The sequence below is a fragment of the Ahaetulla prasina genome, chromosome 3, assembly GCF_028640845.1.
Source record: "Ahaetulla prasina isolate Xishuangbanna chromosome 3, ASM2864084v1, whole genome shotgun sequence".
Lineage (NCBI taxonomy): Eukaryota > Metazoa > Chordata > Lepidosauria > Squamata > Colubridae > Ahaetulla > Ahaetulla prasina.
In genome coordinates this window covers 175,693,519-175,711,941 of record NC_080541.1, presented here as the reverse complement: position 1 = coordinate 175,711,941, position 18,423 = coordinate 175,693,519, and the positions used below count along the sequence as shown (strand labels likewise).

At 38.8% G+C, this 18,423-nt stretch overlaps 1 protein-coding gene across 1 annotated transcript; it reads left to right on the top strand.

Annotated features, from left to right (window-relative positions):
• The first annotated feature begins 8,852 nt into the window (after window positions 1–8,852).
• PRDX1 (peroxiredoxin 1) lies at window positions 8,853–16,819 on the top strand. The gene is made up of 6 exons (XM_058178562.1): window positions 8,853–8,917; window positions 10,582–10,698; window positions 12,225–12,378; window positions 13,077–13,199; window positions 15,071–15,201; window positions 16,398–16,819. Exons 2-6 carry the CDS (start codon window positions 10,593–10,595, stop codon window positions 16,481–16,483), a joined length of 600 nt encoding a protein of 199 aa, XP_058034545.1. The 5' UTR covers window positions 8,853–8,917; window positions 10,582–10,592; the 3' UTR covers window positions 16,484–16,819.
• The last annotated feature ends 1,604 nt before the right edge of the window (window positions 16,820–18,423 follow it).

The following is an 18,423-nucleotide window of genomic DNA, read 5'->3' as shown; positions in this document are numbered from 1 at the left end:
AGAATAGAATAGAATAGAATAGAATAGAATAGAATAGAATAGAATAGAATAGAATAGAATAGAATAGAATAGAATAGAATTTTTTATTGGCCAAGTGTGATTGGACACACAAGGAATTTGTCTTGGTGCATATGTTCTCAGTGTACATAAAAAAAGATATGTTCATCAAGGTACAACATTTACAACACAATTGATGGTCAATATATCAATATAAATCATAAGGATTGCCAGCAACAAGTTATAGTCATACAGTCATAAATGGAAAGAGATTGGTGATGGGAATTATGAGAAGATTAATAGTAGTGCAGATTCAGTAAATAGTTTGACAGTGTTGATGGAATTATTTGTTTAGCAGAGTGATGGCCTTCGGGAAAAAACTGTTCTTGTGTCTAGTTGTTCTAGTGTGCAGTGCTCTATAGCGTCGTTTTGAGGGTAGGAGTTGAAACAGTTTATGTCCAGGATGCGAGGGGTCTGTAAATATTTTCACGGTCCTCTTCTTGATTCGTGCAGTATACAGGTCCTCAATGGAAGGCAGGTTGGTAGCAATTATTTTTTCTGCAGTTCTAATTATCCTCTGAAGTCTGTGTTTTTCTTGTTGGGTTGCAGAACCGAACCAGAAAGTTATACCTAGGGTGAAAAAGCCAAAAAGTTCCAATTCTACAGTAAAGCTACTTTCATAAAATAATATGCGAGCATTTGGATTCTCAAAATTATTTAACAGGATGGTTTTAAAAAGGAAGTCAGAGGGAAGAGAGAAATGGCATGTTGAAATCATGCTGATCGGACACTAGTGAAGTCCTATACTAGGGCTTACCTAGTGGCATTGAGGGAAGCGAGGCGTAGCTACGCCTCCTCCCTCATTGCATCGGCAGATAACCGCCCAGCCGCCCTGTTTCGGGTGACCCGCTCCCTCCTACACCAGGGGGAGCGGGATGACCCGTTGCAGGGACGTGCTGAGGAGTTTAACGGTTATCTATACGATAAAATCGTTCAGCTTCGGGATGGTTTGGACCAAGATTGCGGTGATACGGGTGAGACGGCTGAGGGTGGTCTTGGTGACATTTTATGGGATGAGTTTGACCCTGTCGCTCCCGAGGACATGGACAGGCTGTTGGGGAGGCTGAATGCCACCACGTGTTTACTGGACCCGTGCCCCTCCTGGTTGGTGCTGGCCACGCAGGAGGTGACACGAGGCTGGCTCCAGGCGATTCTGGCGCTTCCTTGGTGGAGGTGTCTTTCCGGCCGCCTTGAAAGAGGCGGTGGTGAGGCCCTCCTCAAGAAGCCTTCCTGGACCCGGCTGTTTTAGGTAATTATCGTCGGTCTCCAACCCGCCAGCGAAGGTTGTAGAGAGTATGGTGGCATATCAGTTTCCCTTACACCTGGATGAAACTGTCTATCTAGACCCGTTCCAGTCCGGTTTCCGGCCCGGTTACAGCACGGAGACAGCTTTGGTCGCGTTGGTGGATGATCTCTGGAGGGCCAGGGATAGGGGTTGTTCCTCTGCCCTGGTCCTATTAGACCTCTCAGCGGCTTTCGATACCATCGACCATGGTATCCTGCTGCGCCGGTTGGAGGGATTGGGAGTGGGAGGCACCGTTTATCGGTGGTTCTCCTCCTATCTCTCCGACCGGCCGCAGTCGGTGTTGACAGGGGGGCAGAGGTCGGCCCCGAGGCGCCTCACTTGTGGGGTGCCGCAGGGGTCGATCCTCTCGCCCCTTCTGTTCAACATCTACATGAAGCCGCTGGGTGAGATCATCAGTGGGTTCGGTGTGAGGTACCAGCTGTACGCGGATGACACCCAGCTGTACTTTTCCACACCGGACCACCCCAACGAAGCCGTCGAAGTGCTGTCCCGGTGTCTGGAGGCCGTACGGGTCTGGATGGGGAGAAACAGGCTCAAGCTCAATCCCTCCAAGACAGAGTGGCTGTGGATGCCGGCATCCCGGTACAGTCAGCTAAATCCGCGGCTGACCATCGGTGGCGAGTCATTGGCCCCGATGGAGAGGGTGCGCAACTTAGGCGTCCTCCTGGATGAACGGCTGTCTCTAGAAGATCATTTGACGGCCGTCTCCAGGAGAGCGTTCTACCAGGTTCGCCTGGTGCGCCAGTTGCGCCCCTTTCTGGACCGGGAGGCCCTATGCACGGTCACTCACGCTCTCGTGACGTCTCACCTGGATTACTGCAACGCTCTCTACATGGGGCTTCCCTTGAAGGGCATCCGGAGGCTACAGTTAGTCCAGAATGCGGCTGCGCATGGCATAGGGCCGGGTTATCTACGGGACCGCCTGCTGCGACCAGATACCTCTCACCGACCCGTGCGCTCTCACAGAGAGGGACTCCTCAGGGTGCCGTCAGCTAGGCAGTGTCGTCTGGCGACGCCCAGGGCAAGGGCCTTCTCTGTGGGGGCTCCCGCCCTCTGGAACGAACTCCCCCCAGGACTCCATCAACTTCCGGATCTTCGAACCTTCCGTCGCGAGCTCAAGACACATTTATTTATCTGTGCAGGACTGGCTTAGATTTTAAATTTAGAGGGGTTTTAAATTGATTTTAATATTTATATTTCTATTTTTAATAATTGGGCATTAGAATAAGTTTTTTAATGATTATTTTAATTTGTATATTGATGTTTTTACATGCCTGTAAACCGCCCTGAGTCCTTTGGGAGATAGGGCGGTATATAAGTTTGAATAATAAATAAATAAATAAATAAATAAATAAATAAATAAATAAATAAATAAATACTTATTTAATGGCTAGATTTATGAAGCATATTAAAGAATAGTTTTTGGTTTAATTTAGTATAGAATGTCAACCCAGAAAATTGTGACCTATTTAATGAAAGTTTACTAAATATTCATAACTCACCATGTTGTATGAATCTAGCTAAGATATTGGAGTAAAAAAGGTTATAGGTTTTCATATAGTAAAAATATGTCAATGTTCTTTTTTTAGTTGCATGATGTAATGGTTGATAGCAAACAACCAATTTATTTCCTGTTTATTTTATCATTGTGTTTGTAATAACTTACACATAAAATGAAACAAATACAATTAAAATTTCAATAGAAAATATGCAGATTGGGAAGCCTAACTGTAATATTATTAACACAATATTATTATTATTACTCATTAACATTTCTTAAAACAATCATTCAAAATTCAAGATACTTAAAAAAAATAGTTCCTAAACTTGTCACTCTTAAAAGACTTCCACTAAACAATGACTAGGTATTAGAATAGAATAGAATAGAATAGAATAGAATAGAATTTTATTGGCCAAGTGTGATTGGACACACAAGGAATTTGTCTTGGTGCATATGCTCTCAGTGTACATAAAAGAAAAGATACGTTCATCAAGGTACAACATTTACAACACAATTGATGATCAATATATCAATATAAATCATAAGGATTGCCAGCAACAAGTTATAGTCATACAGTCATAAGTGGAAGGAGATTGGTGATGGGAGCTATGAAACGATTAATAGTAGTGCAGATTCAGTAAATAGTCTGACAGTGTTGAGGGAATTATTTGTTTAGCAGAGTGATGGCCTTCGGGGAAAAACTGTTCTTGTGTCTAGTTGTTCTGGTGTGCAGTGCTCTATAGCGTCGTTTTGAGGGTAGGAGTTGAAACAGTTTATGTCCAGGATGCGAGGGATCTACAAATATTTTCACGGCCCTCTTCTTGATTCGTGCAGTATACAGGTCCTCAATGGAAGGCAAGTTGGTAGCAATTATTTTTTCTGCAGTTCTAATTATCCTCTGAAGTCTGTGTTTTTCTTGTTGGGTTGCAGAACCGAACCAGACAGTTATAGAGGTGCAAATGACAGACTCAATAATTCCTCTGTAGAACTGTATCAGCAGCTCCTTGGGCAGTTTGAGCTTACTGAGTTGGCGCAGAAAGAACATTCTTTGTTGTCCTTTTTTAATGATGTTTTTGATATTAGCTGTCCATTTGAGATCTTGCGATATGATAGAACCCAGAAATTTGAAGGTTTCTACTGTTGATACTGTGTTGTCAAGTATTGTGAGAGGTGGAAGTATGGAAGGGTTTTTCCTAAAGTCTACCACCATTTCTACAGTTTTGAGTGTGTTGAGTTCCAGATTGTTTTGGTTGCTATTAGATAGGAAATGAATTACTTTTGGGTTAATTTTGTCAATTCATCACCCTGAATCCAAATACAAGATTTAATTTCCACTGTTGTTAATGATAGAGTTTAGTCATGAGATATAGCATGATGAGTTAAATCATAAGTAGTACCGTGTTTCCCCAAAAATAAGACCCTGTCTTATATTTTTTGAACCCCAAAATAAGCACTTGGCCTTGTTGCCATGTGCTCAAAATCCCGATTGGGTTTATTATGAGGGGATGTCTTATTTTGGGGAAAACAGGGTATATGCAATAAAAAGTGCTTTTGAATCTACATTCAATGGTTAAGTTTCTCATCATCATCATAATTTTAGCCATTGTCTATCAACTGCAGGATATGTTTCCAACCTATATGTGACATGTTTCCAAACTATATGTGACACAATTTAACAAAGCATAATTAAACTATATTTGTGAACCTTGATTCAAACTATATTTCCGTAACATATTGAACCACATTTATAGCAATGATAGCGCTATAGTATTCAGTGTGTTGTATAAATCCAATCACTGTGCTTGGTTTATAGTTTGGTAAATCATGAAAACATAGGAAATCAAATATTGTCAATAATGGTTGAACGAACTTATATTTTTATCCCATTTTTATTACTTTACAAATAACTCAAGGTGCTGAACATACATAACACTGTTTCCTCTTCCTGTTTACCCCAGAAAAATAACTATGTAAGGTGGTTTGGCCTGAGAGAGACTGCCTGCCCCAAGATCATCCAGCTTTTATGCCTAAGGTGGGAATTTACCATAACTAAGCATATTATGCAATATGCTTCTGAACCTTTTTCTCATCACATATTAACAGCCCCCAATAATTTGGGATTAAATTTTTTATAGGGAAATTTAATTTCAATAATTTCCATTTTGGACACAGATTTAAATTAGTATTTTATGTACCTAGTTCCAGCCGGTAATTTAGAAATAAACCACTTTTCTATAACTTTAAAATATCTTATATGAAACTCCCATTTTCATCACAGGTAAATCATGGTAAATTTCATAAAGTAGTTTGTATTGCACTTTAATATGGTTTGCTTTATTTTGGCTTAGGGCCTTTCTTTACATAAATTTAATAAAGGAATTGTCTTTCTTATGCCATGTACCTGTGATGCTGCCTTCATTTTGTCCTTATCTAATGCATGAGACAAACTTAAGTTGTTATTTGCTATACAGGTGTTAAAAGTAGTTTTTTCTTCTTAGGCTAAGAGTATCCAATAGCAATTCCCAGGTGTGTCAAATCTGACAGACTTTATTCCTCAGACAGTTGGTAATACTCTCAGATAAATCATATGGGATTGGATTAACCTAGGGTCTATTAGCCACTGCTGGCTGATATAGATATTTCTTCAATCTGAGGCCCAGACACTTTTCTACCCCAGTCTTTCGCATAGAAAGAGCTGGGGAGCTGCTGGGTTTTCAAAGACTGGCATACTCTGAAAACAGGGAAAACAGTGGTTTGAAACACCTAATCCAAACAAGCCTGCTGAAGAGCTGTTCCACAACCCCCAAACCTTGACTTAATTCAAAGCTGCACAAGTATACTAAACAGCAGTTCAGGAAACTTGTGAATTTGGCAAGAAGATCCCAGTTCTCTTGTTTTGCTGTACAGAAGGAGGAGTGGGTGAAGTCACTTGTCCAAATGTATACCCTCCTAAGTGTTAGCAGTTTTGTGCTCGTTGGTGATACTTAGAAATAAGAGAGGATAACAAATTCAGAGGATCAAACTAATTGCTTTGCACAACATGCACATATACAAAATAAGAATGTCAGTTCACAAACATGCCCAAACAAAAGGCAATGAATGTCAGATAGGGATTAGTAGTAGGAATGTTATATTTTATGGTAACATAATTTTCTGCTAACTCAAGATCAGAAGATTGCAATTTAATTCAGCAATAGGAAAAAACTTTACTGTGCTACCCATTTTGGTTTGTAAACCATGTTATATAGCTTATTTATTTTTACTGACCGTATATATTGGGTGGAATATACCTAATGGTATGCATTCTTCTGTTTATACTAAAACGTAAGGCAACTTATAACAACAAATAAAAGACAAAAATCCATATCAATGCAATTAAAAATAAAAATTACTTAAGACAGTGTTGGAAGAAATGTCCATCTGGGTTCAGTTCCAAGTGGGGAAAAAGACACTGGAAACATGGAGACTGCTTGGAAAGATGGTTTAATGGTGGTCAGGATCACATGGCTTGAGTTCCTGAACAGAAAAGGGATGAGATGCTGTACACTCCCTGGCTTTATGCTTTCTCTGAGCTTTGAACTTTCTGGTGCACAGGAAGAGTATCCTGATTGGTTGTCACACTCCAAGGGGATGGGGGTCTTAGCTAGCCTTCCTGGCTGATGTAAACTTCCCAGGTGCCATGTGGTGAGTTTCTGTTGCTAGATGGGTCCTATTGTGTTGCAGATGATGGTCCATTGACAAAAGTGGGGGGAGTCAGGAAGCTGCTTTGTCTTTAAAACATGTTTCTCTATTTCTTATCCAGGGAAATATAATCTTCTGCCCTTTTTAATATTTCCTAAAATATTTCATTCTCCTAGGAGAGGGGTGGGTGCTAACTTCCTACAATAGACACTAAAATATTGGTTTAAAAAAGATACAATTTTGTCATTTTTTTAAGTACTAGGCGAATAGAACCCAATGTACTGGGAAGAATTTTCCATAGCCCTTTCCTACATATTCAACAGCTGAATTTATGGCTGTAGCCTTATAAAAATGTTTCCTGCTAATCTGATTAGTTGAGATCTTGATTTGTTTAATACAGCATTGTCATTATGTAACTATACTGTTGCTTAACTGCTGCATTTTGCAACAAAAGTTTCAAGATACTTTTCAAATTTAAACAAATGGATTTAAACAAATGGAATTGCTGTGGGAAAAGCTGGAAAATTGCTTCCACTCACAGGTTACCTTGATTTATGACTATAAAGATAACTGGATTTCCAGTCCCAATTATTGTCATAAGTGAGGGACTACCTGTAGTTAGATTTCATTTTGATTCTTAGCAATAAAGAAATTTTGTTAGCAATAAATAATTGGAAATTCTGGAAATAAACTGGTATGTCATTGTCCTGGTTAATTTCCCAGTCCAATTATATTTTATATTTTCCCACCTTGGAATTATAGTCTCTATCACAAGCACCATAAATGTGCATATTCTGTCAATTTCAGGTTGAACTTGATCATAATACTCATCAATCCTTCCTTGCTCTTTTGCATCAGTATCTGAAGCATAAGCTTCAATAACTGTCATATCAAAGGGTTTCTAAGAAGTCTAATTGGTAATAGTCACTGACTGCATGGTACCCAAATATTGTCTTTGCTATATATTTTTCAACTATGAAAGCAGTACCATTCTTTTGTTGCTTTTCTTTTTCAAGTAGTACATAAAATGATCTTCTGACTGAAAGTGTGTAACTCCAATTTATTTAAAATCACCAGAATATAAGATGTCAGCCAGTAATTTATTTCATCCTTCAGTGCTGAGGTTTCCCATGTCCATGCTCCCACCACATAGAGCATAAAAGAGACATCTTTTTAGATACTAGAAGTCAGATTGCGTCCTCATGTGAATTTGGCTACTATGGTTAGTTAAGGAACTTAATAATTTTGCATACCATTTTCAATATTCAAGGTTAAATATAGCTGCTAATTTGTATTGTTGTGTGATCCGTTAGCATACACTGCAACCTAGGTTTGGTTATTTCAGTAAAATATGATTCAACTGAGGTAAATTAGCACAATCTACTATTTTTCAAGATGATAGCATTATCACCTGAACTGAACCAAATTACCTTGGGTCTTAAACACAATTAATTGCTTTTAAGAGATGCTTAACTATAAACCAAGCTAAGAATGCTGACGTGTGATGTCTATGCAGATTCTCAATTGCCCAGGTCATGGTTATTCCAAAGCTTTCAAAAGGCAACTGAACTTTCCTGTTTTGCTAGATGTTTCGCTTCTCATTCAAGAAGTTTGTTCGGTTGTGACTGAATGGTGGAGAATGAAAGGATTCAAGTGACCCTGAGGGCAGAGATAAACCTCCAAAGGGACCTCAACCCTTCTCAGAAAGGAAGCTAAGGACCACATGACCACAAGGAATATAAATCCTATTCTCCACCATTCAGTCAGAACTGAACAAGATTCCTGGATGAGAAGCGAAATGTCTTCTAGCAAAACAAGAAAGTCTTCTTACCTTTTGAAAGAAAGCACCTTTGGTCTGATGTAAAATACAAATGTCTCTTTTTATTTAGAAAAAGGCCGATTCGTCATGACTTTGCATTTTTTATTTACATTGATTACACAATAAGATGTTGGTAAGCAGTGACATCTAATTACTTAGCAACACTGTTAGCAAAATTTGATATGGGCGCCGAAAGAACCACTCGGAGGAGGAGGGCTTTCCCCCAGACAGGAAGAAGCACAAAAAACCGGCCAGACTGCTCTGAATTCTATTAATTCATTTATCACTCCGAATTTTAATCTGATGTTTTACTAGACAACCATGCAAGGCGAGCACCGTGGAAGAGCAAACCTGCAAAGTCATGCTGGCGCTGCAGCTCCTAGCAAAGGGCGGGAAGCGAGCGGGAAAAGGAGCCAACCGGTAGGATTACCGGCTTTGCGTCACTTCTATCGCGAGATTTCGGAGGGTATAAAATCAGGTAACTCGCCTTTCTTTCTTCCTATCTTGTACTGGTCGAGTTCTTGAAGAGTTTTCTCTTGATTCGCTTTAGGAGGTAACTGCAGCTGGGTGAGAGCCGGGGTGGCGGGAGGTGCGTTTCATAGCCCGGGTTGGATTTGTGGAATAGCTTCTCCACAAGCAAGGGGGAAGAAAAAAAAAACATAGCTTTCGGTGATATTTTATTGCATGTTGGAGAAGCAGGGATACTTTTTTTTTTAAATAATGAAAGCAGTGTTGGAAGTTTTTGCTGGCTTTCTCGCAGCAGGTGCCTCTTGGCTTCACCTGGGCGGAGGCGAAAGAGAGAAAAAATCTGGTTGAAACAACCGAAAGACGGTTATCTGCACGGATTGCGGGCACGGATTGCGCTGCCTCTTAGATTATTACATTAAGTTGCGCGTCTTGCATTTCTTGTAACGATGTTGCGGTTGAATCGCTGGAGGTTAACAGTGGGCTATTTAAACAAGGAGACCGTTAAGGCGAGTTTCCTTTGCCAGAGACGCTCGGCTGCTCTGGCTAGAAGCGGACGACTCGGGCTTCTTAAGAGCTCCTTGGGGGTTGCTAGGCATTTTGATCTATTTGTGTTCTAATTAAAGATCCAGGGTGGTTTGTTTTCGATCTCGCCTGTTTCACTTGATGGCTACGGAACATTTTAGCAATTCGAAGATTAGCGCGATGTGCAAGTTCGTTCGTGCTTGCAGTTAAGGATAAAACGTGATAAAAGGGCTGCAATCTTTCCAAACGGAATTGGAGAAAAATGTCATTGAACTCCTTGGAATTTGAGACGTAAAATTTACAACAGCCGTGGCATGGTGAAAATTCATGAACTTCATGAACTTACTTCCTCTTTAAGAGTTTCAATTTTCGGTAATTACATAACCGAAAACGAAATCTATTCCCATCTGAACTTGGATTGTTTAAAGACTGCCCTTAAGATTTTTCTTTAAACTTGCTGGCTTTAATAATCAGAATTGTTTCAGAATCTAATGTCTAGCTTGCACAAATGTACAGAGTGAACTTTTTTTGGATTATGTCAAATTGTACTCTTAACTCCCCAGGGTTTGGAACATTGGGAGTACTTATATATTACATACATTTTCTTTCATGGCCAATACAGCAACACCTGAGAATTATGGGGCTTGAAGGGGTTCATCTTGGGTAAAGCTAATTTAGATTTAGTTGTGTTTTCTATACTTGATACAGATTATTGCCTTGAACGTATAACTTGAATTGATATTGTTATGGGAATCTGCAAATACTATTTGTCTACAATGCTGAGTCTTAAAATCTGTGGTAATTATGCCAGAAGTTTGTGCTTGTGCTTGATAAGATTAGGGATTGCAAAATCTATAGCTGCATAAGAGTAGCAGAAGGATGTACTGTATAAAGAACAGTTGATTTTAGGAACTAAGCCAGATAAAATATATGGTTTCTTAGGCCATACTCTTATCCCAGTTGATGGTTGATAAATGTAGAAAAAATGCTGTCCTATATTCAGGAAATCTGTATTAACAAAAGAATATTAATCTGTAGTTTGGGTAATTGGTAATTGGGGAATTCTAATATGAATTATTTTTTAAAGGCTTAAGACCATTTTTTAGGCCATTAAATTTCAGCTTCTAAAATTTCTGAGGTTCTGAATAGCTTGGCCAGCTGCATTATCACTGCTGTTTCAAGTGATACCTAGCAAAACATCATCTGATTATTTCTCTCTCTCTCAAGCTTCAGTCACAATGTCCTCGGGAAATGCTTTCATTGGGAAACCAGCCCCAGACTTCAAAGCCACAGCAGTAATGCCAGATGGGCAGTTCAAAGATATTAAACTTTCTGACTACAAAGGTAAGTCTAACAAAGCTTGTTGGATTGGAGGAGGTGGTGGTGTAGAACATTATGTAGATAAATAGGATCTTGGTCCAAAAACAGGATCTTTGCTTCTGAAATAATTCTGTTTAAGGTTGCAAAAATACAGTTTGAGCATCTCACAGCTGGTTTGTAACAAAATGTATTATGCATGGGCATGGAACATTTAAATTATGGGTGAGGCGTCCACTTGAAGCCTAAATTAGCCAGCTGAATATAGTAGGCAGTTTGCATATAAGAAACATGGAGGATGTGGTGTGCTTGTCTCACCAGTCAAATCATGAGAGAATTGTAGCAATCGGTTTTGTCATAGATATACTTCGATATAGATAGAGGAGGAAAGAAAAAGATATGGTTTACTTCATCCTGTCTACTATACTTGGTCTCAAGGCTGGATTTCAGGAGAGCATCTCTGAGAGCCAATATTCTAATGCCTTTGGCAGGAAAAGCACAATCCCAACAGCAAAACAAGCCAGTTCCCCTTTTACTTGATATTAATTGTGGTTGGAAAGGCTGCTCAGTGTCAAAATGCTATGCTGATTATGACTTGGCCAAATTTTATTTGGCAGCGGAGAAACAAGAACCTGATGCTTCCAGGAATCTATTTGAAAGTGGAAGTCCACTGAATAAATCTAGATTAAGTTATCTGGCAACATTGTGGCCCTCAGCACATTAATACAGATATATGGCTTTAGATTGTTTTTGAATGTTGAGATAACAGAGAATTGAAGTGTGTGGGGAGGCACTATATTGATAGCACCTGCTTTAACTTACCTTGGCCTTAAGTAGTTACTGCAGCTGATAGCCAGCAGCTGAATTGTGCTGGCAATTGGTAAGTATGTAGCATAATTGGTTAGTGAAGGAATAATACACTACCTTTTCTGGAGTTTGATATTTTTATGCTGAAACTTGCATGAGGTATAGGCCCCTATTGTTTTATAGAGTTGTGTATGAAGCACCCACAAATATGGTTAGCAGTAAGGAGAACTTTTGATTACATAGCATTCTCAGTTGTACCAGATATCTTTTGTGCTGTTTAGCAATGAGTACATCTGCAGAGATGCCATAAAATTGCTCTAATATTTGAATTTTGGAATACAGGATTTGGTATTGTGCAAAATCATCCTGTGCATGCTTTTGGATGTTCTGTGGCTGACTTAAAATGCAGGTTTTTGGAAATTTTGGTCCAAATTCTGAATGGAATGAGGCTGTTTTGTTCTGATTAATACATTAATATAGGGCAGGAATTGCTCAAAGGTAGTGAAAGTATAAGGACAGAACAAAAGACTTGAATTGACCACTGAGTTTTGTTTCAGCCACCCCATGGCAAATCCAGAATGGTTCTGGCAGAACTTGTAGAATACATTGGTTTGTTTTGGTTTCAAAACACTTTGCATTTTATGCACAGCCTTAGTAATTACTGTATATCTTGCTGTAATTGTACCAATTTGACTATGAAAAAAATGTTTCTGTGCTGTTGACCACCTTTTTCAACTTTTTCCTAGGGAAATACGTTGTATTCTTCTTCTATCCACTTGATTTCACCTTTGTCTGCCCAACTGAAATTATTTCATTCAGTGACCGTTCTGATGAATTCAAGAAGATAAATTGTGAGGTGATTGGTGCTTCTGTTGATTCTCACTTTTGCCATCTAGCCTGGTAAGAATCTTTGGGTTTGGGGCTTTCATCCTGTCAAAGAGCTTTTTCTGATAATGGTAGAAACCTGTGTGTTTCTGTTCAAATCAAAACCTTTGAGTTTAGTGTGGTTTACACTTAATGAAAAGGTTGGAAGACATTGGTGCAAGTGAAATGAACAACTGCCCTGAAGTGATTTCATCAGCAAGCTTTAACTTATTTCTAATGTCATTTCATGTACTAAGCAATTCATATATAGAAGAGATGAAACCTAATTCCTGCTTAATAACTTGCAAAACTGATAGGTGAAAAAGAAGCGAGTCTCTGAATAACTGTCACAAACATGCGGAGCTTTAAAGATTTTTAGAGTCTGTTAAAGCTTACACTAAATGGACCTATTTGTTTCTGCCATCTCCTAGTAGCTCTATTAACACCAAGGATCTGTTGAATTTTTGTGGCAATTTATATTGCACAAGGGCAGTTGGATTGCACCACCCAAAAAGTTTCCACTGTATTCATATAATGGGAACTGACATTTGGTAATCTGCCAAAGACTAAAACTAAGGAGGATAGTTTTGGATCTCTGCCTCTTTGCAATTGTTAAAGTTGCTAAAATACTTTATATTTGCACATTGGTGCTCCAGTTGTGATTGATCATTTTAAAAGTATTTATTTGAAAAACTATACCAATTTTTGAACTCTTTCTTGAACTTTTCCTAAAGGATCAACACTCCCAAAAAGCAGGGTGGACTAGGCAGCATGCGCATTCCTCTGGTTTCTGACACAAAACGTCTAATTGCTAAGGATTATGGTGTACTAAAGGACGATGAAGGCATTTCTTTCAGGTAATGTAACAATCTTCCTCTGATTTGTATTCTTCAAGCAAATGACCTATTTCCCCCTTCAGATAATTTTTTAAAATTAAATTCACTCGCATTGAATTGTTGTTGTGTTAACAAAGATTTTGCTGATCTTCAATAGTTAGTTCATGGTTTTAAGCTATCAATACTTATGTTTAAATGCCGTCATCATTTAGCCCGTTTTCAAGTCTACATTTACCTAGTTGCAATGTATCTGTACATTACCAAGTTCAGATAGAATGCTTGCTTCCCTTTGTAGGAAGAATTAGCTATGTAAGAAATGTATGTAATGTATAAGGAATGTAAACTAATTCCTTATAATATGTGGAAACTTTGCCTGGAGTTCTGTTTGTTTCAGCAGGAAAAAAAAAAATCAAAACTGAAAGAATGAGTTGTAGTTCTTCCTTAGGCATGAAAGCCAGCTAGGTGACTTGAGGCCAGTCATTCTCTTGGGTCTATGTGAAAAATGGGGGCAAGAGCATTAAATATGTACACCGCCTTGAACTGATAAAAAGTAAAGGCAGAGCAAAAATCTAATAAAACATGTTCTTATATTTTTCATGGCTGGTTGAGTTGTAGTGACATTACTGCCTTAGTCACCTCCCAAGTGACTATTCCAGTATGCTGTAAATTGGTGCCCATGAAAAGCATTTGAAAACATTTAGTTCAGAATACAGTAGCGGAGTGTCTGTGTGCAGTGAGTGCATTTGAATACACCTTGGTAATTGTGGTGTGTAACCTGTGCTGCTCTCAGTAGATTTGCAGGTGCAATTCCAGGTGGTGGATAGTTCCTGCAATGCAGGATGGGCATGGATGAGTCCCCCCTAGTGAAAGAATGTTGTCTGACGGGGGTCTTAGAAACATGCTTTCTCTGTCATCGTGCCTGCCTTTATAGAATAGCCTCACCCCAGCCCCCTAACCCCAAGCGCTCCATGGCATAGGGCCGGGTTATTTACGGGACCGCCTACTGCCACCGATCGCCTCCCACCGACCCGTATGCTCTCACAGAGAGGAACTCCTTAGGGTGCCGTCCGCCAGGCACTGCCGACTGGCGACACCCAGAGGAAGGGCTTTCTCTGTGGGGGCTCCCACCCTCTGGAACGAGCTTCCCCCAGGGCTTCGTCAACTTCCTGACCTTCAAACCTTCCGCCGCGAGCTTAAGACACATCTATTTATTTGCGCAGGGCTAGCCTAGGGTTTTAGTTTTTAAATTTAGTTTTTAATGGGGTTTTATATTATTTTATTCTAGTGATATTTTTAATTCGGCCTAATTAATAAGTTTTTTAATTGTTGTTTTTACTTGTATTATTTGCATGTTTTTATCTGGCTGTGAACCGCCCTGAGTCCTTCGGGAGATAGGGCGGTATAAAAATTCGAATAAATAAAATAAATAAAGATATAGATGGTGCTGATTCTTTTGGCTTTTAGAAAAGCTGTGAAAACCTGACTTTCGCTCCAGGTGCATAGGGACCAGGATGTAAAAAGTTCTGGCACAGGGTGGATGATGGATGAATGTTTTAGATGGTTCATTGAACAAACAATGTTCAATGTTTGTTATTTTAAATAGTGTTTGTATTATGATTTGAATTGGTTCTCTGCCTTCTAGTTCTGGGCAGCTATACAAGTTTGATGAATAATATTAGGCAAGGTTCATTATCTCACCTATTGTTTCTTTTCTAATACTATTCAAGCTAAAGAATTCTGCAAGAAGCTTATTGTTTCACATAGCACATGCAGGAATGACTGCCTTATATTTGATATTTGCTTTGAATTGCATTCTAAAAATAAATTCAGAGAAAGTTGAATTGGTGTTTGCACAACCTCTAACTTTTTAAATTACCTTTTTCCTATTTTAGGGGCCTCTTTATCATCGATGAAAAGGGGATCTTGCGCCAGATCACAATCAATGATCTGCCTGTTGGTCGTTCAGTTGATGAGACACTCAGGCTAGTTCAGGCTTTTCAGTTTACAGACAAAAATGGAGAAGGTGAGATTAGTTATAATTTTTAAAAATGTATTGGCCTCATAACTCCCAGTGGGCTCTAGCTCTAGCAGCATACAAAATTTACGGAAATTTTATACAAAACTTTATATTTGCCAACTTATATTGGTAAAGCAGGAAATAAAATGAATTGGTTAGCCAGAACATGCACTGAGAGCCAGTTTGGTGTAGTGATTAGGGTCAGGTTAGAAATTGAGACACTGAGTTGATGGAACAGAAGAAAAAAAATATAGTACTAACTTTTTGTCTGCATAGCAAAAAATATTTTCAGAATTATGTAAATTACATAGATATGAATACTTGAGAAATTTTAGCACTTTTCCCTTACATTAAAAATAGATTGCAGCTGCCACCTGGATTGTATTTTTATGATTAAGATGTCAGGTGATAAGGTTGGGTGCATAGATACACTACAAAAAAATTATTCATTTGTGGTACAAGTTTTAGGCTAACTTTGATGGAGTGACTTCCAATGAAAAACAAAATCTTTAAAGGTTGAGGATAAGTTTATTCACCATTGTAAAAATATGTTGGAGTTTACATTCTCTAAAATCAGTGCAAACGAAGTTTAGTAGCACAGAATGCCACATGTAATTTGCACAATAAATGAAATAAATTTATTATCAGAATATCAGCTTACTGCTTGTTTTCCATGTCGCTTGGAGAAGGCTCAACTTTTCTATTCTTCTATCTTGGAGGAGGTTCTGAGTGTTTTTAAATATTAATACTTAGAATGTGATCTTTCCCATCTCAAAATATTAGAAGCCCATGTTGCTGATTTTCAGCAGATGTGATGAGACAGGATTCCTAGCTGGATCTGGTATTGCACCTGTTCCAGTTTATGAAAAGTGTAGTGTATGAACTCAGGTGCTTGTGACTTATTCAGTAATATTAAGTCTAAATTCTATCATACTGAATAATGGTTAGTTATGATACTAAAGATATACAATCTAGTATTGCTAAAAATGTGTTCTAATTGAGAATATGAAAGTTGCAGTTTATGGTCAGAATAATTATTGGCCCAAATCACCCTGTGCAACAGGGTTTTTCCAATCAATACAATTCTGATACTGTAAACTGCAACTCTTCCTTTCTGCAAGGTTGGGGGTATTGATCTAGTTATGAACATGCAACTCAGGTTTTTTTATATGACCCAATAACTTAAAATGTATTTTCTTTAGTGTGCCCAGCTGGTTGGCAACCTGGAAGTGACACTATCAAGCCAGATGTCAAGCAGAGTAAAGAGTATTTCTCCAAACAGAAATAAATGTATGTTGTGTTTTGTACAAAAAAAAAGTATACTGTAACATATGACAGAGCAATCTTTGCCATTTCTTATTTAAAGAGTAGCCATTTTGTGAACAGATTAGTTTACTGCCTCATTTCATAAGTCTTTTAGTTTGGATCGTGTGGATCTGAATAAGTGGATTATAGAATGGCATATTGACTATCTAGTCTATTAACCTTGGCAAAAGTAGAGAATTTGCTCTTTGTACTCATGCACATAGCTGACAATTGTTAGCATATTAGTGACTGTCTCTGGTACGTGTGGAACAAATGGCTTTTCTTGTATTTTGTACTGTTATTAAACTTTTATGAAAAACTTGGGGAAATGTGTCAATTATTCTGAAAAGAGAAACTTACAAACAATCCTGATATAACATAGTAATTCTTGCTTATTGACTGCTGATTCAGCAATTTTGAACTTGCAGTGGCGTTGAAAACAAAATGTTGCAAACAGTCCTTAAAATTGCTACTATTGCACCCACCCAAAGTCACATGATCATGATTGAAGAGCTTGGCAGTCAATGCACATTTGGAATGATTGTAGCATCCTGCAGTCACAACTGTCTTTTGTGCCCTTCACAACTTGTGTCTGACAAAGTCAGTGGGAAAGCCGGCAGGAAGTTGCAAGTTGCTCGAGTTCCTCACTTGATAACCACAGCTGAAACTAATACAGGTAGGGCATGACCATGTGATGTCACAATTATTTTGCTGCTTAGCAACAAAATTGCCAATCCCTCATTGCTACTGGTGAGGATTGCCTGTATGATTCTGATATACCCGTGATGGTGAACCTATGGCATGCGTGCCAGAGGTGGATGCAGAGCCCTCTCTGCTGGCACGCGCACAGTCACTCCAGGTCAGATCTCTGGCGTTTCTTTCGGAAGCTTGTTTCCCTGCAAATGATGAAACAGAAGCACATGAAACATCTTGTCTCTTGCCAAGCTGTTGGTGTTGGGATGCCCCGCTTCCCGCCGGCCAGTTGGTCTTCAGGTCTCTGCTGTGCATGCGTGCTCGTGCATGCGTGTTTGTGCGTGCCTTTCAGTTTGGGCGCGCGTGCATGCACAGTTTGGGCACTCGATGTCTAAAAGGTTCGCCATCACTGTGATAGACCGTTTTAAGATGCAATGCTCTTTCTTGCCAGTGGAGGGGAGAGCAATACTTTATTAATATGTGAATATCCGCTTACTGCCTAGACCTGTCCTTTTGTTTCTCATTCAGTCACCTATCAACCATTGTCACCTTCAAGCTAATATCATTCCAAAGATAATTTTACATGCACCATTTGATTGATTAAATTTACTCAAGAGTTTTCTGTATACATGTAATAATAATAATAATAATAATAATAATAATAATAATAATAATAATAATAATAATAATTCTCTGAAGACTCAGGGCGGCTTACAGTGTATAAGGCAATAGTCTCATTCTATTTGTATATTTACAAAGTCAACTTATTGCCCCCCCAACAATCTGGGTCCTCATTTTACCTACCTTATAAAGGATGGAAGGCTGAGTCAACCTTGGGCCCGGCTTGAACCTGCAGTAATTGCAGGCTACTGTGTTCTAATAACAGGCTCCTTACAGCCTGAGCTATTCCGGCCCAGTAATAATAATAATAATAATATTTTAATTTATTTAATACATTGAATTGTGAATTGTAGGTTGGATTATTACAATGCATTACATACAAATCTATCTGATTTGTATCCAGTGTGTTCTCAGTATGACATTGGGCCTAAAGGCCTCCTTTAATCAGTGTTATATTAACTATTCTATCACTAGCAGTTTTCCCAACCATGTATTTTGCGCAATAATAATCTAGTGAATAGGCATTGTGTATTGGAATTCTTTAAAATAATAATCATAATATCCTAGTACCATAATTTCAGTATCTTTTCAAGACTAGGAATACAAAAA

What these genes read in the sequence shown, in the direction of transcription:
- PRDX1 (XM_058178562.1), top strand. Translation starts at nt 10,593, where the DNA reads ATGTCCTCGGGAAATGCTTTCATTGGGAAACCAGCCCCAGACTTCAAA. An exon ending in CACTTTTGCCATCTAGCCTG is followed by an intron (nt 12,379 to 13,076) that starts GTAAGAATCTTT and finishes CTTTTCCTAAAG; the next exon opens with GATCAACACTCCCAAAAAGC. An exon ending in GATGAAGGCATTTCTTTCAG is followed by an intron (nt 13,200 to 15,070) that starts GTAATGTAACAA and finishes TTCCTATTTTAG; the next exon opens with GGGCCTCTTTATCATCGATG.